Raw genomic sequence first — 15,172 nt, 5'->3', positions numbered from 1 at the left:
GGGCATGGTGGTGCATGCCTGTAGTCCCAGCTACTCGGGAGGCTGAGGCAGAAGGATCGCTTGAGCCCAGGAGTTTGAGGTTGCTGTGAGTTAAGATGATGCCACGGCACTCTAGCCCAGGCAACACAGTGAGACTCTGTCTCAAAAAAAATATATGAATGTTACAAAAAGGCAAAAAAAAAAAAAAAGGCTGCAGAAACAGTCCAGATTAAAGAAGGCTATCGAGATATAAACTCAAAACCTAATTCCTATACTAAAAGAAAAAAGATACCATTAAGGACATTACTAGATCAAATGATGAGACTGGAATATAAATGGCAAATTAGATAAAAAGTACAGTATCAAAATACATTTATGAAGTTGATAAACACACTGTGGTTATGTACAGTATATAGAGAAAAGGGGGGGTGATGGTAGAAAGTGCAAATGAGAAGGCAAATGGGGTAAAATGTTAACAATAAGTGAATCTGGGTAAAGGGTACGAAGTTATTCTCTGTACTATTTTTATTTTGCAACTTTTTATAAGCTCTAAATTATTTCCCAAAAAAAGGTAAAAAGCCAATCCAGCATGCTCTGGATCCTATACCCTCACACAATAGGTATTCCTTTCTCTCTCTCTCTCATCTTCTTTTTCCCTCTTCACTAGATCATTCTGCTAAGCTTAAAAACATTTTCCTCCATCTTGTCAAAAAAAAAAAAAAAAAAAGCAAACAAAGCATCTCTTGATCACACCCTCTCTGGACTTACTGAAAGACTTATCTACTCACGTTGTCACACTTTATCACTTTCCATTTATCTTCAACCCACTGTAGCCTGGCGTCTTGCCTCACCACACATTGAAACTAACTCCTCTTGATAAAGTCACCAAACACCTCCAGGTTGCCAACTCCAATGGATACTCTTCAGATATTATGCTACTTGACCTTTTAGCAGCATTTGATAGCACTGATCACACCCTCTTCCTTGACATACCCGCTTCTCTTGGCTTTTGATCAAACATTCCTTTTCCTCCTGCCCCTCTGCCACCTAAGTCTCCTCTACCATTTCCTCATCATCTACCTAACTTCTAATGGCCACAGTTCTTAAGGTTCCCCCCACCCCTCTTTCTCTCTCTCGGTGGTCTCCTCCATTCCCATGGTTTTAAAAACCATCTACAAGCTGATGATGCCCACATTTATTTCTTTAGCCAAGAACTTTACTCCAAATTCTACAGTCATACAGTCCAAAGGCTTTGACATAGTGGATTGAAACTTCTCAAACTTAACATTTTTGAAATTACACTCTTAGATTCCCCCAGCCCCAAATACTGTCCCCCATCTTCCCATTTCAATAAGTGCCACTTCCATTCATCCAGTGGCACAAGTCAGAAAACCCAGAATCATTCTCTACATGTTGAAATTATGAGTGACATTTTTACTTTATGCTTTTCAACAGTTTAAAATTTTCCTACAATAAACATATTTATAAATTAATTAATCAAAATTACAAGAACCACAACATTTCTTTTGAATAATGAGAAAAGAAAAAGATGTGTTTAAACAATGCTTTATAGCTTTTATGCTTGTTCTTAATTTTTGTTTTGTGAATGTCTAAATAAGGTACTAAAAATATTCATTTTCATATTACCAGAAGCGCTTGGATTTATTGAAGACATCAAAGAATCCACTTCTATCTAGAAAAGAGGGAAGAATAATAGGACATGTAATCTTACTGAATGTTTTCCCAGTGCAAGTTCTTAATTCCTAGGCTTGGAGACGGGATGTATTTTATGAGAAACCAACTTTGTTGAACCCAGAAGACAAGTAATGACATACAACAGCTATAATAGTCATTTTACTTTTCCATCAATATATATAAGATACCAGATGCTAATCTACTAGACCCTAATGGCCCCCAAAATATTGACCAAAACAGTTTAAGAACATAAAATCAATTTGGCTGTCCCATAGACAGTGTAATCCAAAAGGTAACCTTTCTGCTTCAGACAAACATAAGCAATTGTTGCAATGGGCTCTATGACTATATTTGAAATTTTTTTTCCTGATTATGAAAGGAACACACAATTGATGTAGAAAATATGAAAAATATAAAAAATTATGAAGGAGAAAATTTTAAAAACCAGCCATCCAATGAAAACCACCATTAATATTTTGTTCTAATCTAGGGTTTTTTCTTATGCATTATAAACATATTTGAGAACACAGTGTATATAAAATTTGAGGATGTGCTTTCACTAAATACTAAAACATAAGCATTTTCCCACATTGTTACAAGGGCTTTATAAACATTACAGAATTAGAACCTTGGCAGTTTGACATAATTTCTCCACCTTCACTCTTAAATGCTTCACAATCTTGGATTCCCTGCACTTTCCTGGTTCCTCTTGTCCCTGACAAATTTATGCCACTCCATCTTCTTCATGGAGTCCTCTGCCTACCTTTAAATGTTAGTATTCCCTGATGTTCTATCCTCAGACTATAGTTCTTCCTACTCTGCATGCTCTTCTTGGGCAATGCCATCCAGTCTCCTGTTTTGAGCCCTAACCTATAAACCAAGGAGTCCTAAATCTACCTCCAGCGCTACCTTCTCTACCCAATTTCAGATTCCTATATCTAAGAGAGGCAGTAAAATCCGAGAGATTTTCACTACCATAACCTCAATACCAGCACAGTATTTAATAAGTGAATGCACCTGGAATGCCCATAGCCGTCTCAAACTCAATGCGTCCCAACACTCACTGACTTCCTTTGAATCTACTCTTTCTGAATTTTCTCTTACTTAGTGACATCTCTATTGCTTCAGTCCTTGTGATCATGGCACTCTCTTACCACCACCACATCCAGTCAATAACCAGAGCACAACTTGCCCCACCACCCACAAAGCAAAGGGTTCTTAGACACTTTGTAGTCAAGCTTCTCAAGTCTAGATGACAGCCAGACTGCTATTATAGTTACCACTAGAATTAGGCTCTCCTCCTTTGTCCCCTTCCCTTTCTGTTCTTCATTCTCTTCTCTATCTTGGTATTTATAACAGAATTTTATAAGTCTCTCTACATTAAACTGTGAACTGCTTCAAAGTAGGGACTGTGTTTCATTCATTTTTATATCACTAGCAACTAACAAGTGTTCTTTTTATTAAATAGGAATACAATAAATTTCATTGTGTAAAACAGTGCATGAGTGTACAGGTGATTTATATGTAAGTGCTTTACTGTTTCATGACCTGCAATCAGTAAATATTTGCTCAAAAGCAATATTCAAAAATTAAACAAATGTCAACCTAGTATAAAAGTAAAAATCTGTTAAATTTCATGGAAGCTATGCATTTAATGTCACTTATGTAATAAAAGTTCTTTGAACAAATGACTAAGTGTTTAGGTGATTTGCTGTATTAATACTTTACTATTCAGTGACCTGCAGTCAGTAAATAGTTCATTTGTTTAAAAAGTAAAATCTAAAACCTCAACCCAGTACGAAAAGTAAAAATCTGTTAAATTTCATGGAGTGTATGTATAGTATGTTACCACATCACTGTAACTGTCATTAAATTCCTCACTTACATTCTAAAATTGAAACCAAATAGACTCAAGAGTGATAAAGGCAAAATGAGACAAGATATCTTTCCAGGTGAACTCAGGTTAAACACAATGCTTCAAAGCACGAGTCTTTTCAGCTGACCTGTTTTGTAATTCCAGCTGAAATGATTGCATGTTAGTGGGAGAACTGCAATTTCAGAGAGGCAGCCCTGACTACTTCTCTGGGCTCTGTAATCAGCCTCTCAGTAACTAAGCATTCCCTAGTAGGAGAGGTGCTCTGAACCCACCTGGGCTGTTCATGCAACCTATTTGGTTCAACAACATATTTACTGTGAAGTTGTGATGCATTTAAGCACACTGAAGGGTGGAGAAGTGGGATGTCATGAGGTCCCTGGCTTTGCTGGGCTTGCTATGTGACTGAAAGGTAGAGTCCACTCATGAGGGCCAGTTGGGCCGTAATTGACTGCCAAGCTGTCTGGTCTAATGAGAGTGAGGTAGAGCATTCCAGGCAAAGCCAAGTGCTCCCTCTGTTTGATGGTTGCTGTCGAATTTCTTGAATCCAGACAATATCTTGACACTGACTAATTCCAGTTCAGCAGCTTAACAAGAAGGGATTTGTCTCTAGAATGAATTTAACAGACAAGCAGAAGAGTACAAAAACAGAGGTGAAAAGAAAACTTGTCCTAGTAAAGTAGGAGGTTCATTAGGGCTCAGCTCAACTCTCATTGGTGCAACCTTTTCCGGAGAGCAATATCTAACCAAATTCTATATGTACATATCCTGTGACCTGGCAATTATACTTCTAGGAACTTATTCCACAGATGCACATCCACAAGGACATAAATACATATGCATATGTATTTAGATATAAAAGGATGCTCATTGGCAGCAATGTTTGTAGGAATAAAAAATAATTGGAACAACTAAATAACCAAAAACAGAAAACTGGCTTAAAAGAACACCATGCAACTATTTTTTCAAAAATGTGGTACTGGTGTGTGCTTTTAGGTTGACCTATTAAGTCAGAAAAGCACGTTAAAGTAGGCATACTAAGCACCCATTTATGCATATGTTTGTCATGGATAGGAAATTTTGGAACAATACACAAAAATCTGTTAATAAAGTTAATCCCTGAGCAGTGGGGCCCTCTGGGACAAGGAGAGTGAATTTCATGTTCAACTTTACATCCTCTGCACTGTTTTAATTTTTTGAATTTTGAATGTATTACTTTTATAATTTAAACAAAGTAAAAAAAAATTTTAAATTTAAGAGAAAGATACTGTGCATGCCATCTCCTATGTGAACTCCTCCTGTTACCAACGTCCCCCTCCCAGCCTTCCCTCTGGATGCCTCTCATATTTATTATAATTATTAGCAGCCTGGTGGTGAAATAGGCTTCCTGGGTTCCAGTGAAGTAGATTTCCAATTCATCCCTGGGTTGAGCTCTTAGGAAGAAAGTAAAATTCAGCACCCCACACGTCTGTGAAAGCAGCGATTGGCTTTATAACCATCGTAAGCTAGCGCTGTGCACTTCTTGTAGGATCCACTCACTCACTACTGTATTGTCTACCCCTTCCCAAATACATAAAAAGAACTCTACCTTGGAGGGCTTGTACCCAAACAGCATTACAACAGCAACTTTAAAGTCCTCTCTGCTTAGATAGCCTTTGTTATCTTCATCACATGCTTTAAATACCTAAAGAACGTTAAATATCTTTAGTTAGTAAGACAGAAACTGTTCTCTTATTTCTATTACTAGTTTATATTAAACTTGGATCTCGAAAAGCCAAAACTCACCCAGGAGTAGAGGTTGAAAATGGAGTTTCATTAAACCAATTTTAATTCTCAAGAAATCTTAATGGACTGAAATTTATCTCAAAAAAGTGCAAACGACTTAATCTCTAGCCTAACACAAATTAATTACTTTAAACCACTGGGATAAATTCTACCCAAAATTCAGTCTTGTAATTAGGAAGGTGAGACAAAGGGGCAGGCTTTGAAAGGCGGGAGGAGAGACGCCGATTCGAGGTTATTATTAATAGACTATGTGGCGGGGAAAGAAGAGAAGGAACTTGGAATTCGCTAGAACTGGACCGACAGCCAGGAGTCTTGCAGCTCTAGGCTCAGTCATTAACCCTTTGGAAGGGCAGTTCAGGTCTTGTTGGTACGGAGGGGCTGAGACAGACCCAAGCGCGGTGACAAAGTGAGAGCGAACCAAGTTGAAGCCCGAGACTCAGAGTCGACCTCTAGACACCTACTTCCACCCACTTCCTGTGTTCCGAAGGGCTGGCTTCCCACGTCCGCGGTCTGGCCCCGGCCTCGGAGAAAAACATCACAAATGTCACAAACTAAGCTCGAGCAGCCGAACCAGGAACCTCCGCTGCCAGAGCCCGCTTGCAACTTGCCGCGGCCACGCCCACCGCGGCTCAGGAAGTTGAACTTCGCCGGGCAACTCCAGCGTCTCCTCCCATTGGACAGCCTGAGAGCCACTCATGTTAATTCCGCAGTGCTATTGGCTAGAGGCTTTGTTTAATAACGTTTCCTTGGAACAGCCTGGGGCGGGGAGGCTCCCAGGCCCGCCTCCAGCACTTGGCTCCGCCCCCTGCGCGGACCCCTTAACTCTTTGCGCTTGGCTGGGTATCCCTCGCATACAGTTGCTAGTTCCCTGCAACAAGTTTCATGATTTCTTCCATTCTCTCCCCTCACCTTGCAATAAGTTACTTTTGATCATTTTGCTCTATGGCACTATGCTAAGCATTATAGGAGACGCAAAGAGTGTGAACAAAGCATAAAAAGAACCAAGTAAAACGAGCCAAGTCCAGGATTCACGCTCAGATGAGCAAGTCATGGGGGTTGTGCTCCCAGGGCAGCTACTATGTCTGTTTTGTCCTCCGAATAACACCAACAACTAGCGTCGAAGTAGGCCTTCAATAAACGAACGAAATGAGCCATTAGGACGTTTACAGAAATTTATTTCATTCAATCCTGTGGGAGAAATGCCTGGTTTGAAAGAGACTCCAAGAATAAATTAGTGTAAACAGCATCGAGACCAGACTCTGCAGCAAGCATCCTTTTTAAAGGCAAGGAATAAGGGGAGATTTCCGTTTTGCAAAAGTTTATCTCAGAACCCTCTTGGCAAATCGGTGAGTTTAAAAAGAACACAAGTGTTTCAAAGAAGAAACAGACATTCGAGGTTCTGAGTCTGCTGGGAACTCATTTAACTTTTTATTTCACAGCAGGTTTTAAAGCCTGCGACCGAGGAGAGCCCGCTCCTCCCAGAACACAGGTCTACCAGTCCGCAGCTGCCTTTAACCTCACCTCATCCTTTCTCCGACTTTCAGACAAACATTCCTGCTTCGAGCCCTGGCAGCCCCAAGTCTACGAGAATCCTCACAAAGAGGTTGAGTTTTGCTAATTAACTGGATAAACTAGAACGCCTTTCTATTTCTCTCTTTTTTTTAAGAAGTCGCCAGGAGACGAGCCCGAAGCTAGGGAAGGCGGTGTCCCTTCTGTTCCTTCCTGGGGAAGCACCCGGCAACGCCTCTGGATCCGGCGGTCTTTAGGACCCAGAGGCGGGCTTCCCGGAAGGGGAAGGGGCAAGGCTGCTAAGTGCGCGCCGCGGCCTGGAGGGTTTGAACTGTGCGCATGCGTGGCAGCGCCGAGGAGCGGGATTCCAGGATTGTGCGTGCCTGAGGTACGTGTCGGCGGCTGCGGGCTCGGCGCTGTGTCTCGGAGGTTGCCGCGGGGCCCACGATCCTGCTCCTGGCCGCGTCGCGAAGCGCGGGCTACTGGGGCCCGGCAAATTTCTGAGTGTCGGGCAGGGCTGGAGGCGGGCCGCGACGGAAGCGGTGCAGTCCTCCTGCTCCCCGGTTCCTCCAGTAATAGCGGCTCTGAGGGGCCGCGTAGCAGAGACCCGGCTCCTGCTGGCGTTCTCATTCCATCTTTTCCACTTATGGGCGGGGAGGTGGTCTCGGACAGTTGGTAAAAGCTGGCGCAGGCTGAGCGCGCACCGCGTGCCAGGCTTAGTCTTTCTGTGCTCAGTTTCCTAGTAAGTGGGGATGGTTGTAGTACGTAGTATAGAGCTGTTGTGAGGGTGAAATGAGTTTGTATCTGGTAAGGTGCTGCAAATTGTGTCTGGCCCCAGGCGAGCGCCCAGTGAAGTTAGCAGCTGTCGCTGCTTCCTCACCGCACCCACTTCCATCCCCACCGCCTTCAGCATCTCCCCGAGCCCCTGCAGGATCCTTTTCTCTTTGACTTTTGTCTCCCTGCACACCATTCTCCATACAGAATAGTAGCGAACGTAATACTTTAAAAAGGTAAACTGGACCATGGTACTCCCCTTATTAAAGCTCCCAGCGGGGCCTCGTTGTTCTTAGGACTAAATCCAGCGCCTTTAAGACGCCTTGCATCTTCCCTCATCCCTTTCATCCCAGACCACTGCCTGCCTGGCTTAAGCCCTTCTATTTGCTCTTGCAGTTTGGACCTCGTTCCCACCTCCTGGCCTTAGCAAGTTGGGGTCCATCTATCTGAAATGCTCTTCACCCCATCTTTTAGCTAGCGAGATCATTTTCATCCTCTGGGTCTCACTTAAAATGTTACTTCTTAGGAAAGTATTCCCAAGTAAGGGCATCCTTTTTTTTTCTGTCTCAAAATTTCTGTAATTAGCTTTTCTTAAAATTTTTATGTTGGGTCTGTCTCTTCCTGATATTAAGCTCTTCTGGTGCAGATACTGTATGTTGCTAACTCCCTATACCCGTTGCTTGGTACAAAGTAGCTGCTTAACAAGTTGTTAAATGAACCCTGGGAGTTAAGCATGTTACCCATTATACAGATGAGGAAACTGAGGCTCAGCTGTTAATCTAAGTGTTCATTTACCACCCAGTAATGACTGGGTTTGAAATTGGGTCCCATGTTTACCCACCACTGGCCACAAAGGACCTCAGCTGCACAACCTGGCTCCCAGGCCCACCTGATGGTCTTTAAGCTTTATGAGAAGGAGCAGCTGAAGGTGTAAAATAAATGCCCCAGCTGGGTCTGGTATGGTTGGGGTGAGGGGAAGCACCTGCAGGTCTAAATGGAGTACTTTTTCACATCCACAACATTTTTTAAAGTCTTTAATAAAAGTTCTAACTATGTTCTGAGTTGGCATTTTATGGGAGAATTTCTTTAGATTTTTCATCCTCTCAGTGCAATCTTTGCCAAATTTCACTCACCTGCCTCCCTAGTTTTTGTTTTATTCTCTTAACACATATACTATTGTTTAATATTTTTATTTGAATACAGTCACTTTTTTACATAAACATTGTCTCTTAAAAACCAAACTTTATTTTGTTTGTTTTTTTTTTAGACAGGGTCTTGCTTTATCACTCAGGCTAGAGTGCAGTGGTGTCAGCATAGCTCACTGCAACCTTAAACTCCTGGGTTCAGTGATCTTCCTGCCTCAACCTCCCAAGTCGCTGGAAGACTTTATTTTGTTAGGATAAATATAATGGAGCTATAAGAAACCTTCCATTGTTGGTAAATGTTGGTGCCTGCAGAAGAGCCCAAACCTGATATTTGCAAGCAAGATTAAAGGAATTTCTACAAAACTACAACGTTCTCCTTGATTTAAACAGGGAGCTTGGATTGGAATGGAAAAGGGAGATAACTTCACAATGCAGTGTTAATTAATATCAAGTCCCAGACACCTCCACTTTGGGAAACACTGCTGTCCTGATTGAATGCCAGGACTCAGAATTGGCCCAACTGTATTGTATTGCAATTCTTTCAGCACCACTTACAAAAAGTGTGACTTTACACTTATGCTGTACCAGGCACTGCCCAGTGAAGACAGAGATGGTAAACAATTGGAGAAGAGCTCCCTGGGTTCTATACTTACAAAATTGTGTGACTTGATTACAAAGCTCCCTGGAACGCTGGGAACTTATGCCTATAGGAGAGAAGTAAAGTTCTGACACTGGTGTCCAGATCCAGTTCTGCAAAATAAAAAGTTCCTGTTTGATCATTTACCAACAGCTCCTCTTTAACAGGCCAGGTCCTTGATTTCGTAAAGAGGTTGGTAACCTGCTGCACTTAATAACAAGACAATTCTATTGATGTGTTGCATTAAATTGTAACCCTATAAACTGTATTGGGTTATTTGCCTTTAGTGAACAACTCTCAGGCATACTTTCGAGTGTCAGCAGATCCAAAACTGTGTGTATAGAGCAGGACCAAAAAAAAGGCTTTGTTCTTTAGGAAATGTCTGTCAGAACTTTATTTTTTACCTTTTTACCCATTTGTCCTACTTTGGATGGAATTCCACTCCCATATGGTTTTAGAAAATGTAAATAATGATAAAACTAAAAACCTTAGAAATCCTCTGGTCCCCAACACCACCTTTCCCCCACAGCAGGTGAATAGTGAAAACGGACAAGTGAAGCTCCACCTGCACCCACAGCCGCTCCTCATTGCTGGCATCACTGCCCAAGCCCCGCCCCTTCGTCACTGGGGGCATCAGACCTTCATAGGAGCGTGAACCCTACTGCAAACTGCGCAGGCGAAGGATCCAGGTTGCGCACTGTTACAGTGGAAAGCCTAGTAGATGCTCATGGTGCAGGTGGAGAAAGATTTCTCAAGCAGAAATTAAGATGTAAAAGTAAAAAAGTTTATTTTATCCTTTAGAAGGACAGAGAATGGGGGGAGGGGGGAAAGGGAGCAGGGAGATGATATGGCATCCCAAAGAAAGAAAGGAGATACCAGCAGTGAGGCCAAGTGGCTTGCTGCCTTTATGGGGACAAAGGAGAAAATAGTAATTGTTGTGGAGTAATTAACAGGCAGCTTTGAGATGTCAGGTTGTCCACCTTTCTTGTTTCTACTGTTCTTGGAGACTTGGTTATCTCTGAGATATAGTCAGGCCTGTCACAGGGGATGTGATTTAGCCCCTGAAATAGGGTTTTGGGCTGGAAACAGAGGCCTGGAATTTATCCTCCTGCTGTCCATCCTGGGGCTTCTCAGGAACCCCTCCAGGCTATAGAAACAAATTCTAAAAGTGGTGAGCTGGTGAAATGCAAAGAGAAAGATTTACATTTCCTTTCTGGGCTCTTTTCAGGTGTTAGTGAAAAACGGAATCCCAGCAGGTTGCCTGCCAGTAGAGAGAGCGCTCATAGGATTGATCTTTAGCTGTTATTAGAAAATTACAGGATTAGATATTTTCCTGTTGTTTTAGCAAGGCTGTCCTTACATACGCTGCCCGTGAGAAAACAACACCTCATGATCTGAGTTGGAGCGGAGGCGGCGACCTCCCCCACCCCCTGGTCTGTGGAAAAACTGTCTTCCACGAAACCGGTCCCTGGTATCAAAAAGTCGGGTACCGCTGCTCTAAGTAGTTCAGAGTTGCTAAAGGTTTTACATACGGAATTCTCGGGTTTGGAATTCCATTTTATTTATAAGCAATACAGGCTATTGTGTTTGCTCACCCAGGGAAGAGATGATGGTATCCTCTCCTCTTAAGAGTGTGCAAGAGTGTGACTTTTCTCTGACTGGAAGCTGAACCCTTTCTCACCAAAAACTGAGACCTGATATTTGCTTTAGAATGGAAAAGTGATCTAGAGAGAACCTGAGGACTGTAATTGAAGGTTCTATTACCAAACACCTTGCTTTAGAGCTGTTTTAGAATTCGAAGGAAGCTAGAGCTAACTTTCAGGGTATTTTTTCCTGAGGTGGTTCTTTTGTTTTAAATAAAAGTCACAAAATTGTAGCCACAAAAATAGTTCTTCAAAGTGAATTGTGGCAGCTTAAATACCTCTATCCAGCAATGACTCTGGAACACTAACAGAATCTAAGGGTGTTTTTAAACAAGATAAAACACACCTGAGTTGCTAAAGTAGGTGTTAAGTAGTAAATCAGTATGAATCTCTTTCATGGAGAAAACCTGGCATTCAAACTCCTAACCATGACAATACAATTCTAACAAGCTTAGTTATCTGGTTTTTAACCTAGCCGATTAGAAACAATTTAGGGAAAATACACTGAGTTCTAATACCCTGTACAAGTAGGCTGGATAAAATAGAAATGAACAGAAAACTTTAAAAGGAAAGCAGATCTGAGTGCTCAAAAGACCTGTACAGTCTATTACAGAAGCAAGCGGCCCCATCTATTTCTGCAGTCCCTGAGGCTTTGGCTGTAAAATGGTGTCCATCCCAGGTAGGGTAATAGTGACAGTGAGTCATGAAGAGTGCGCCAAATTTTTTGTCTGGATGCACTCTTGCATAAAAGCGCCCAGGAATATGTAATTTACAGAAGCCTTGTTTGACTTAACTGGTAGTTAATTGAAAAAGGTAAGTGAGAAATTGTGAAAAGTAATGGATACTTAAATAGTTTTTTTAGCTGGAAACATGCATTTGAATGAAACGTGTATTCATTTGCAATCTTTTGATGTAGAATCAAGCTTATATTTAGGAATGTAGGTGCTGTCAACCAAGTGCCACCTTCTGGCTTGGTTTTACCTTGCTCATGTATCCTGTTAAAATGACAAAAACTTAAAGATACTCTATTAATCTGAACATAGAATCTTGAGTTTTGTAATTTTCCTCTGGGTTTTGTTCTAAAATGTTAAAAGTATCACATTAAGGAACAGTTCTCCAGCTATCTGGAAAATCTCAATAGCCCTTTGCTATTGATTTTGTAGGTAAAACGAGAAGTGTCTTGTTTTATGTACTTTCCTCTTAGACCAAGGAAGTGGAAATCATACTGTGTGGTTTAGAAAATGAGTGGGTTGCTTCAGTACCAGTTCTTTGTCTGCAGGTTTTAGTAGTTTGGTTTATGACATGGCCAATAAGATAATTATCTCTTTAGTTGGGTCCTCATGGAAGTACATACAGATGATATACATACAGAAGTGGTCACTTGGTGTTCATCTTTAAGCTTTATGTTACGTGGCTTATCCTTGGGGAAGTAAGACATGCATGATCACTGAAGTCCTGTTGGTGTCTACTTGGGTGAAAGATGGATTTATAAATTCTAATTTGACCTTAACCATTTGAGCATAGTTAGAATTAGTCTTGAAATTCCTTAAATTGGTCTTAACCTAAAGCACCTATTGGAAGCTTCAGGGTCAAGAATGAACGTTTTTGTCTTATTTGGGGATTTGGCTCCAACCCCTTTCCTAACGGTATCTAAGAAAAAGGTCTAGATTGAAAGACAAAAGGAGGGCAGGAGAAAGGAGACCAGGATTTTTGCTGTTTATTTGTCAAAATCCCTTTTCAGATTTTGGTAATGTGCCTAGGATAAAAACAAATACCTGTGAGCCTCTCCTACAAAGCAACTGATGTTAGGTGGCTCAGCCTCTGAAAAGTATCAGAAGAGTGCTATTTGTGTTGCAGAAATTTGTCTGACAGGGAAGTTCAGAGCAAAAAAGTTATTTTGCCAATGGCCTGGTGAATGGGAAACGATGATATCTCTGTCTTTTGTTTTCAGAAGTATAATGTCTCAGGAAGGTGATTATGGGAGGTGGACAATATCCAGTAGTGATGAAAGTGAGGATGAAAAGCCAGAACTGGACAAGCCATCTACCTCTTCTCTCCCCCATGCTGGGCAAGGAGCAGCAAATGAGCCAAGGTACACCTGTTCTGAAGCCCGGAAAGCCGCACACAGGAGGAAAGTATCACCCATGAAATTCAGTAACACAGATATGGGATCACCTCCCAAAAGGCAGAAAAGTGGTTCCCAGGAGTACCTAGGTTGGTGTCTCTCCAGCAGTGATGATGAGCTGCAACCAGAAATGCTGCAGAAGCAGGCTGAGAAAGTGGTGGTCAAAGAAGAGGAAGACATCTGTCCTCCCAAGGATGGCACTGCCCAGAGAACTGGAAATCATGGCCCTCCCGCCTGCCACAGGCTCAAAGAGGAGGAAAATGAATACGAAACATCAGGAGAAGGCCAGGATATTTGGGACATGTTGGATAAAGGGAACCCCTTCCAGTTTTACCTCACTAGAGTCTCAGGAATTAAGCCAAAGTACAACTCCGGAGCCCTCCACATCAAGGGTAAGAGGATGCTGGGTGTCAAGGAGCTGTGAATTGCACTTGAGTGTCCCCTCTGAAACAAGGAGGACAGCCCAGAATAATCTCCAAGAACTCTTCTTTTTGTTTTTACTTCTTTTGGGGGAAAAAAAAAATTCTTTTTAACAAGCAAGTGCATTCATTTGACAGCAAATTGTTAGCTCAGGCAATCAGAGGGTATTTCTCAAAACCCTGTAGCTCAACCCCTTATAACACTAAGCACAATGTTCAGAATTGTTTAACTTTTAAGTTGAAGATTAAACTTGATCAATAACACTTTATTGACAAAGCAGCAAATGCTTTACCACAGTAGTTCTCTATGGCCCCTGGACAGGCAGCATCACAGAACTTGTTAAAATGCAAATTCTAGGGCTCCCTCCCAGATTCATTGAATCAAACTGAAGGGGAAGCCCTGTGATCTGTGTTTTAATAAATGCTTCGGGGAATTCCAATGTCCAGTGGAGTTTGGGAAGCACTGCTTTGCTTCCTGGTGAAGAAGCAAAAAAGAATGTAAGTAGATGTCTCCGTTATGAATCAAAAAATCGTCTTTGGTTGCTCTCCTTATTCCCCAGGGAACACCTGCAAGGGGGACAACAGGAGTTCTAGAATCAGAGAGGCAGAATTCTGGCCTCACCACCCATTTGCTGCATAGATTGTTAACACAGGACCTAATATTCTCTCAATTTTGGTTTACTCATCTTTAAACTGGGGATTCAGGTCAGGTGTGGTGGTGGCTCACACCTGTAATACTAGCACTTTGGGAGTTCAAGGCAGGAGGATCACTTGAGGCTGGGAGTTGGAAACTGGCCTGAGCAACATGGTGCAACCCCCATCTCTACAATAAAAAGAAAAATTAGTCAAGTGTAGTGGCGTGTGCCTGTAGTCCCAGCTACTCAGGAGGCTGGGGCAGGAGTATCACTTGGGCCCAGGAGTTTGAGGTTGTAGTGAGCTATGATCCCTAAACTGGGAATTCAGAAAATGGGAGCAAATACATGAAGTGACCAGCACAATATTTTTACAAGCCAGATACATAAAATAAACATTATTACTCTTATTTCAGATTAACTTTTTTTCTGGTCCATATTCAAGAATAGATTATGTTCATTGTCAACAATGTTATGTATCCAGTATATAATTGCATGTCATTTCTTCTGTGTGCTGTATAAATGTTGGAGTATTTAATTCCATACTGTAGAGAGTTGGATTCTACAGGTTGTTTTCTTTTTGAGAATCTCTAATCTAGGTACTTTGAAGAAATATGACAGTTATTAGTGTTGTTTTGAGAGAGGTTGACACAGGAAATAATTGGAGAATGTTGCAAAGTTTTGCTATGTATCAATATAATGTTTATCATTTTAGCTATTGGCACCAAGATATTGAGGAAGGGGAGGTAACATTGTGACAGGAGCTTGCGTATATTTTCTCTCTTAATCCCCAACAGCTACGAGTAAATATTACAGTTGTCTTTCTTGGTTAGGTGAAAGATCTGAAGTTTAGACAAGTGCCCAAGGTCACAGAGCTGGAAAATGGTGGAGCTGGGATTTGTATCCAGGCATTCCAGTGCCAGAATCCATGCTGTTTGATATAATAACCCTGTCAT

General features: G+C 41.7%; 2 protein-coding genes across 2 annotated transcripts in view; one reads left to right on the top strand and one right to left on the bottom strand.

Moving 5' to 3' along the window:
* EFCAB11 (EF-hand calcium binding domain 11) overlaps positions 1-5,868 on the bottom strand; it is a 150,771-nt gene extending 144,903 nt beyond the window's left edge. Inside the window, exons 1-3 of the mRNA XM_012640415.1 lie at positions 5,794-5,868; positions 5,136-5,231; positions 1,627-1,672 (exon numbers count right to left, since the gene is read on the bottom strand). Coding sequence (XP_012495869.1) covers positions 1,627-1,672; positions 5,136-5,231; positions 5,794-5,868 — 217 coding nt within the window. The remainder of the gene's footprint in view (positions 1-1,626; positions 1,673-5,135; positions 5,232-5,793) is intronic.
* A 1,346-nt stretch (positions 5,869-7,214) lies between these two features.
* TDP1 (tyrosyl-DNA phosphodiesterase 1) overlaps positions 7,215-15,172 on the top strand; it is a 93,963-nt gene continuing 86,005 nt past the window's right edge. The window contains exons 1-2 of the mRNA XM_012640404.1: positions 7,215-7,229; positions 12,992-13,557. Of these exons, the coding sequence (XP_012495858.1) occupies positions 12,999-13,557 (559 nt within the window). The 5' untranslated portion in view covers positions 7,215-7,229; positions 12,992-12,998. The remainder of the gene's footprint in view (positions 7,230-12,991; positions 13,558-15,172) is intronic.

Source organism: Propithecus coquereli, unplaced genomic scaffold, assembly GCF_000956105.1.
Source record: "Propithecus coquereli isolate 6110/MARCELLA unplaced genomic scaffold, Pcoq_1.0 Scaffold152, whole genome shotgun sequence".
Taxonomy (NCBI): Eukaryota; Metazoa; Chordata; class Mammalia; order Primates; family Indriidae; genus Propithecus; species Propithecus coquereli.
This window is presented reverse-complemented; position numbering and strand designations above follow the sequence as displayed.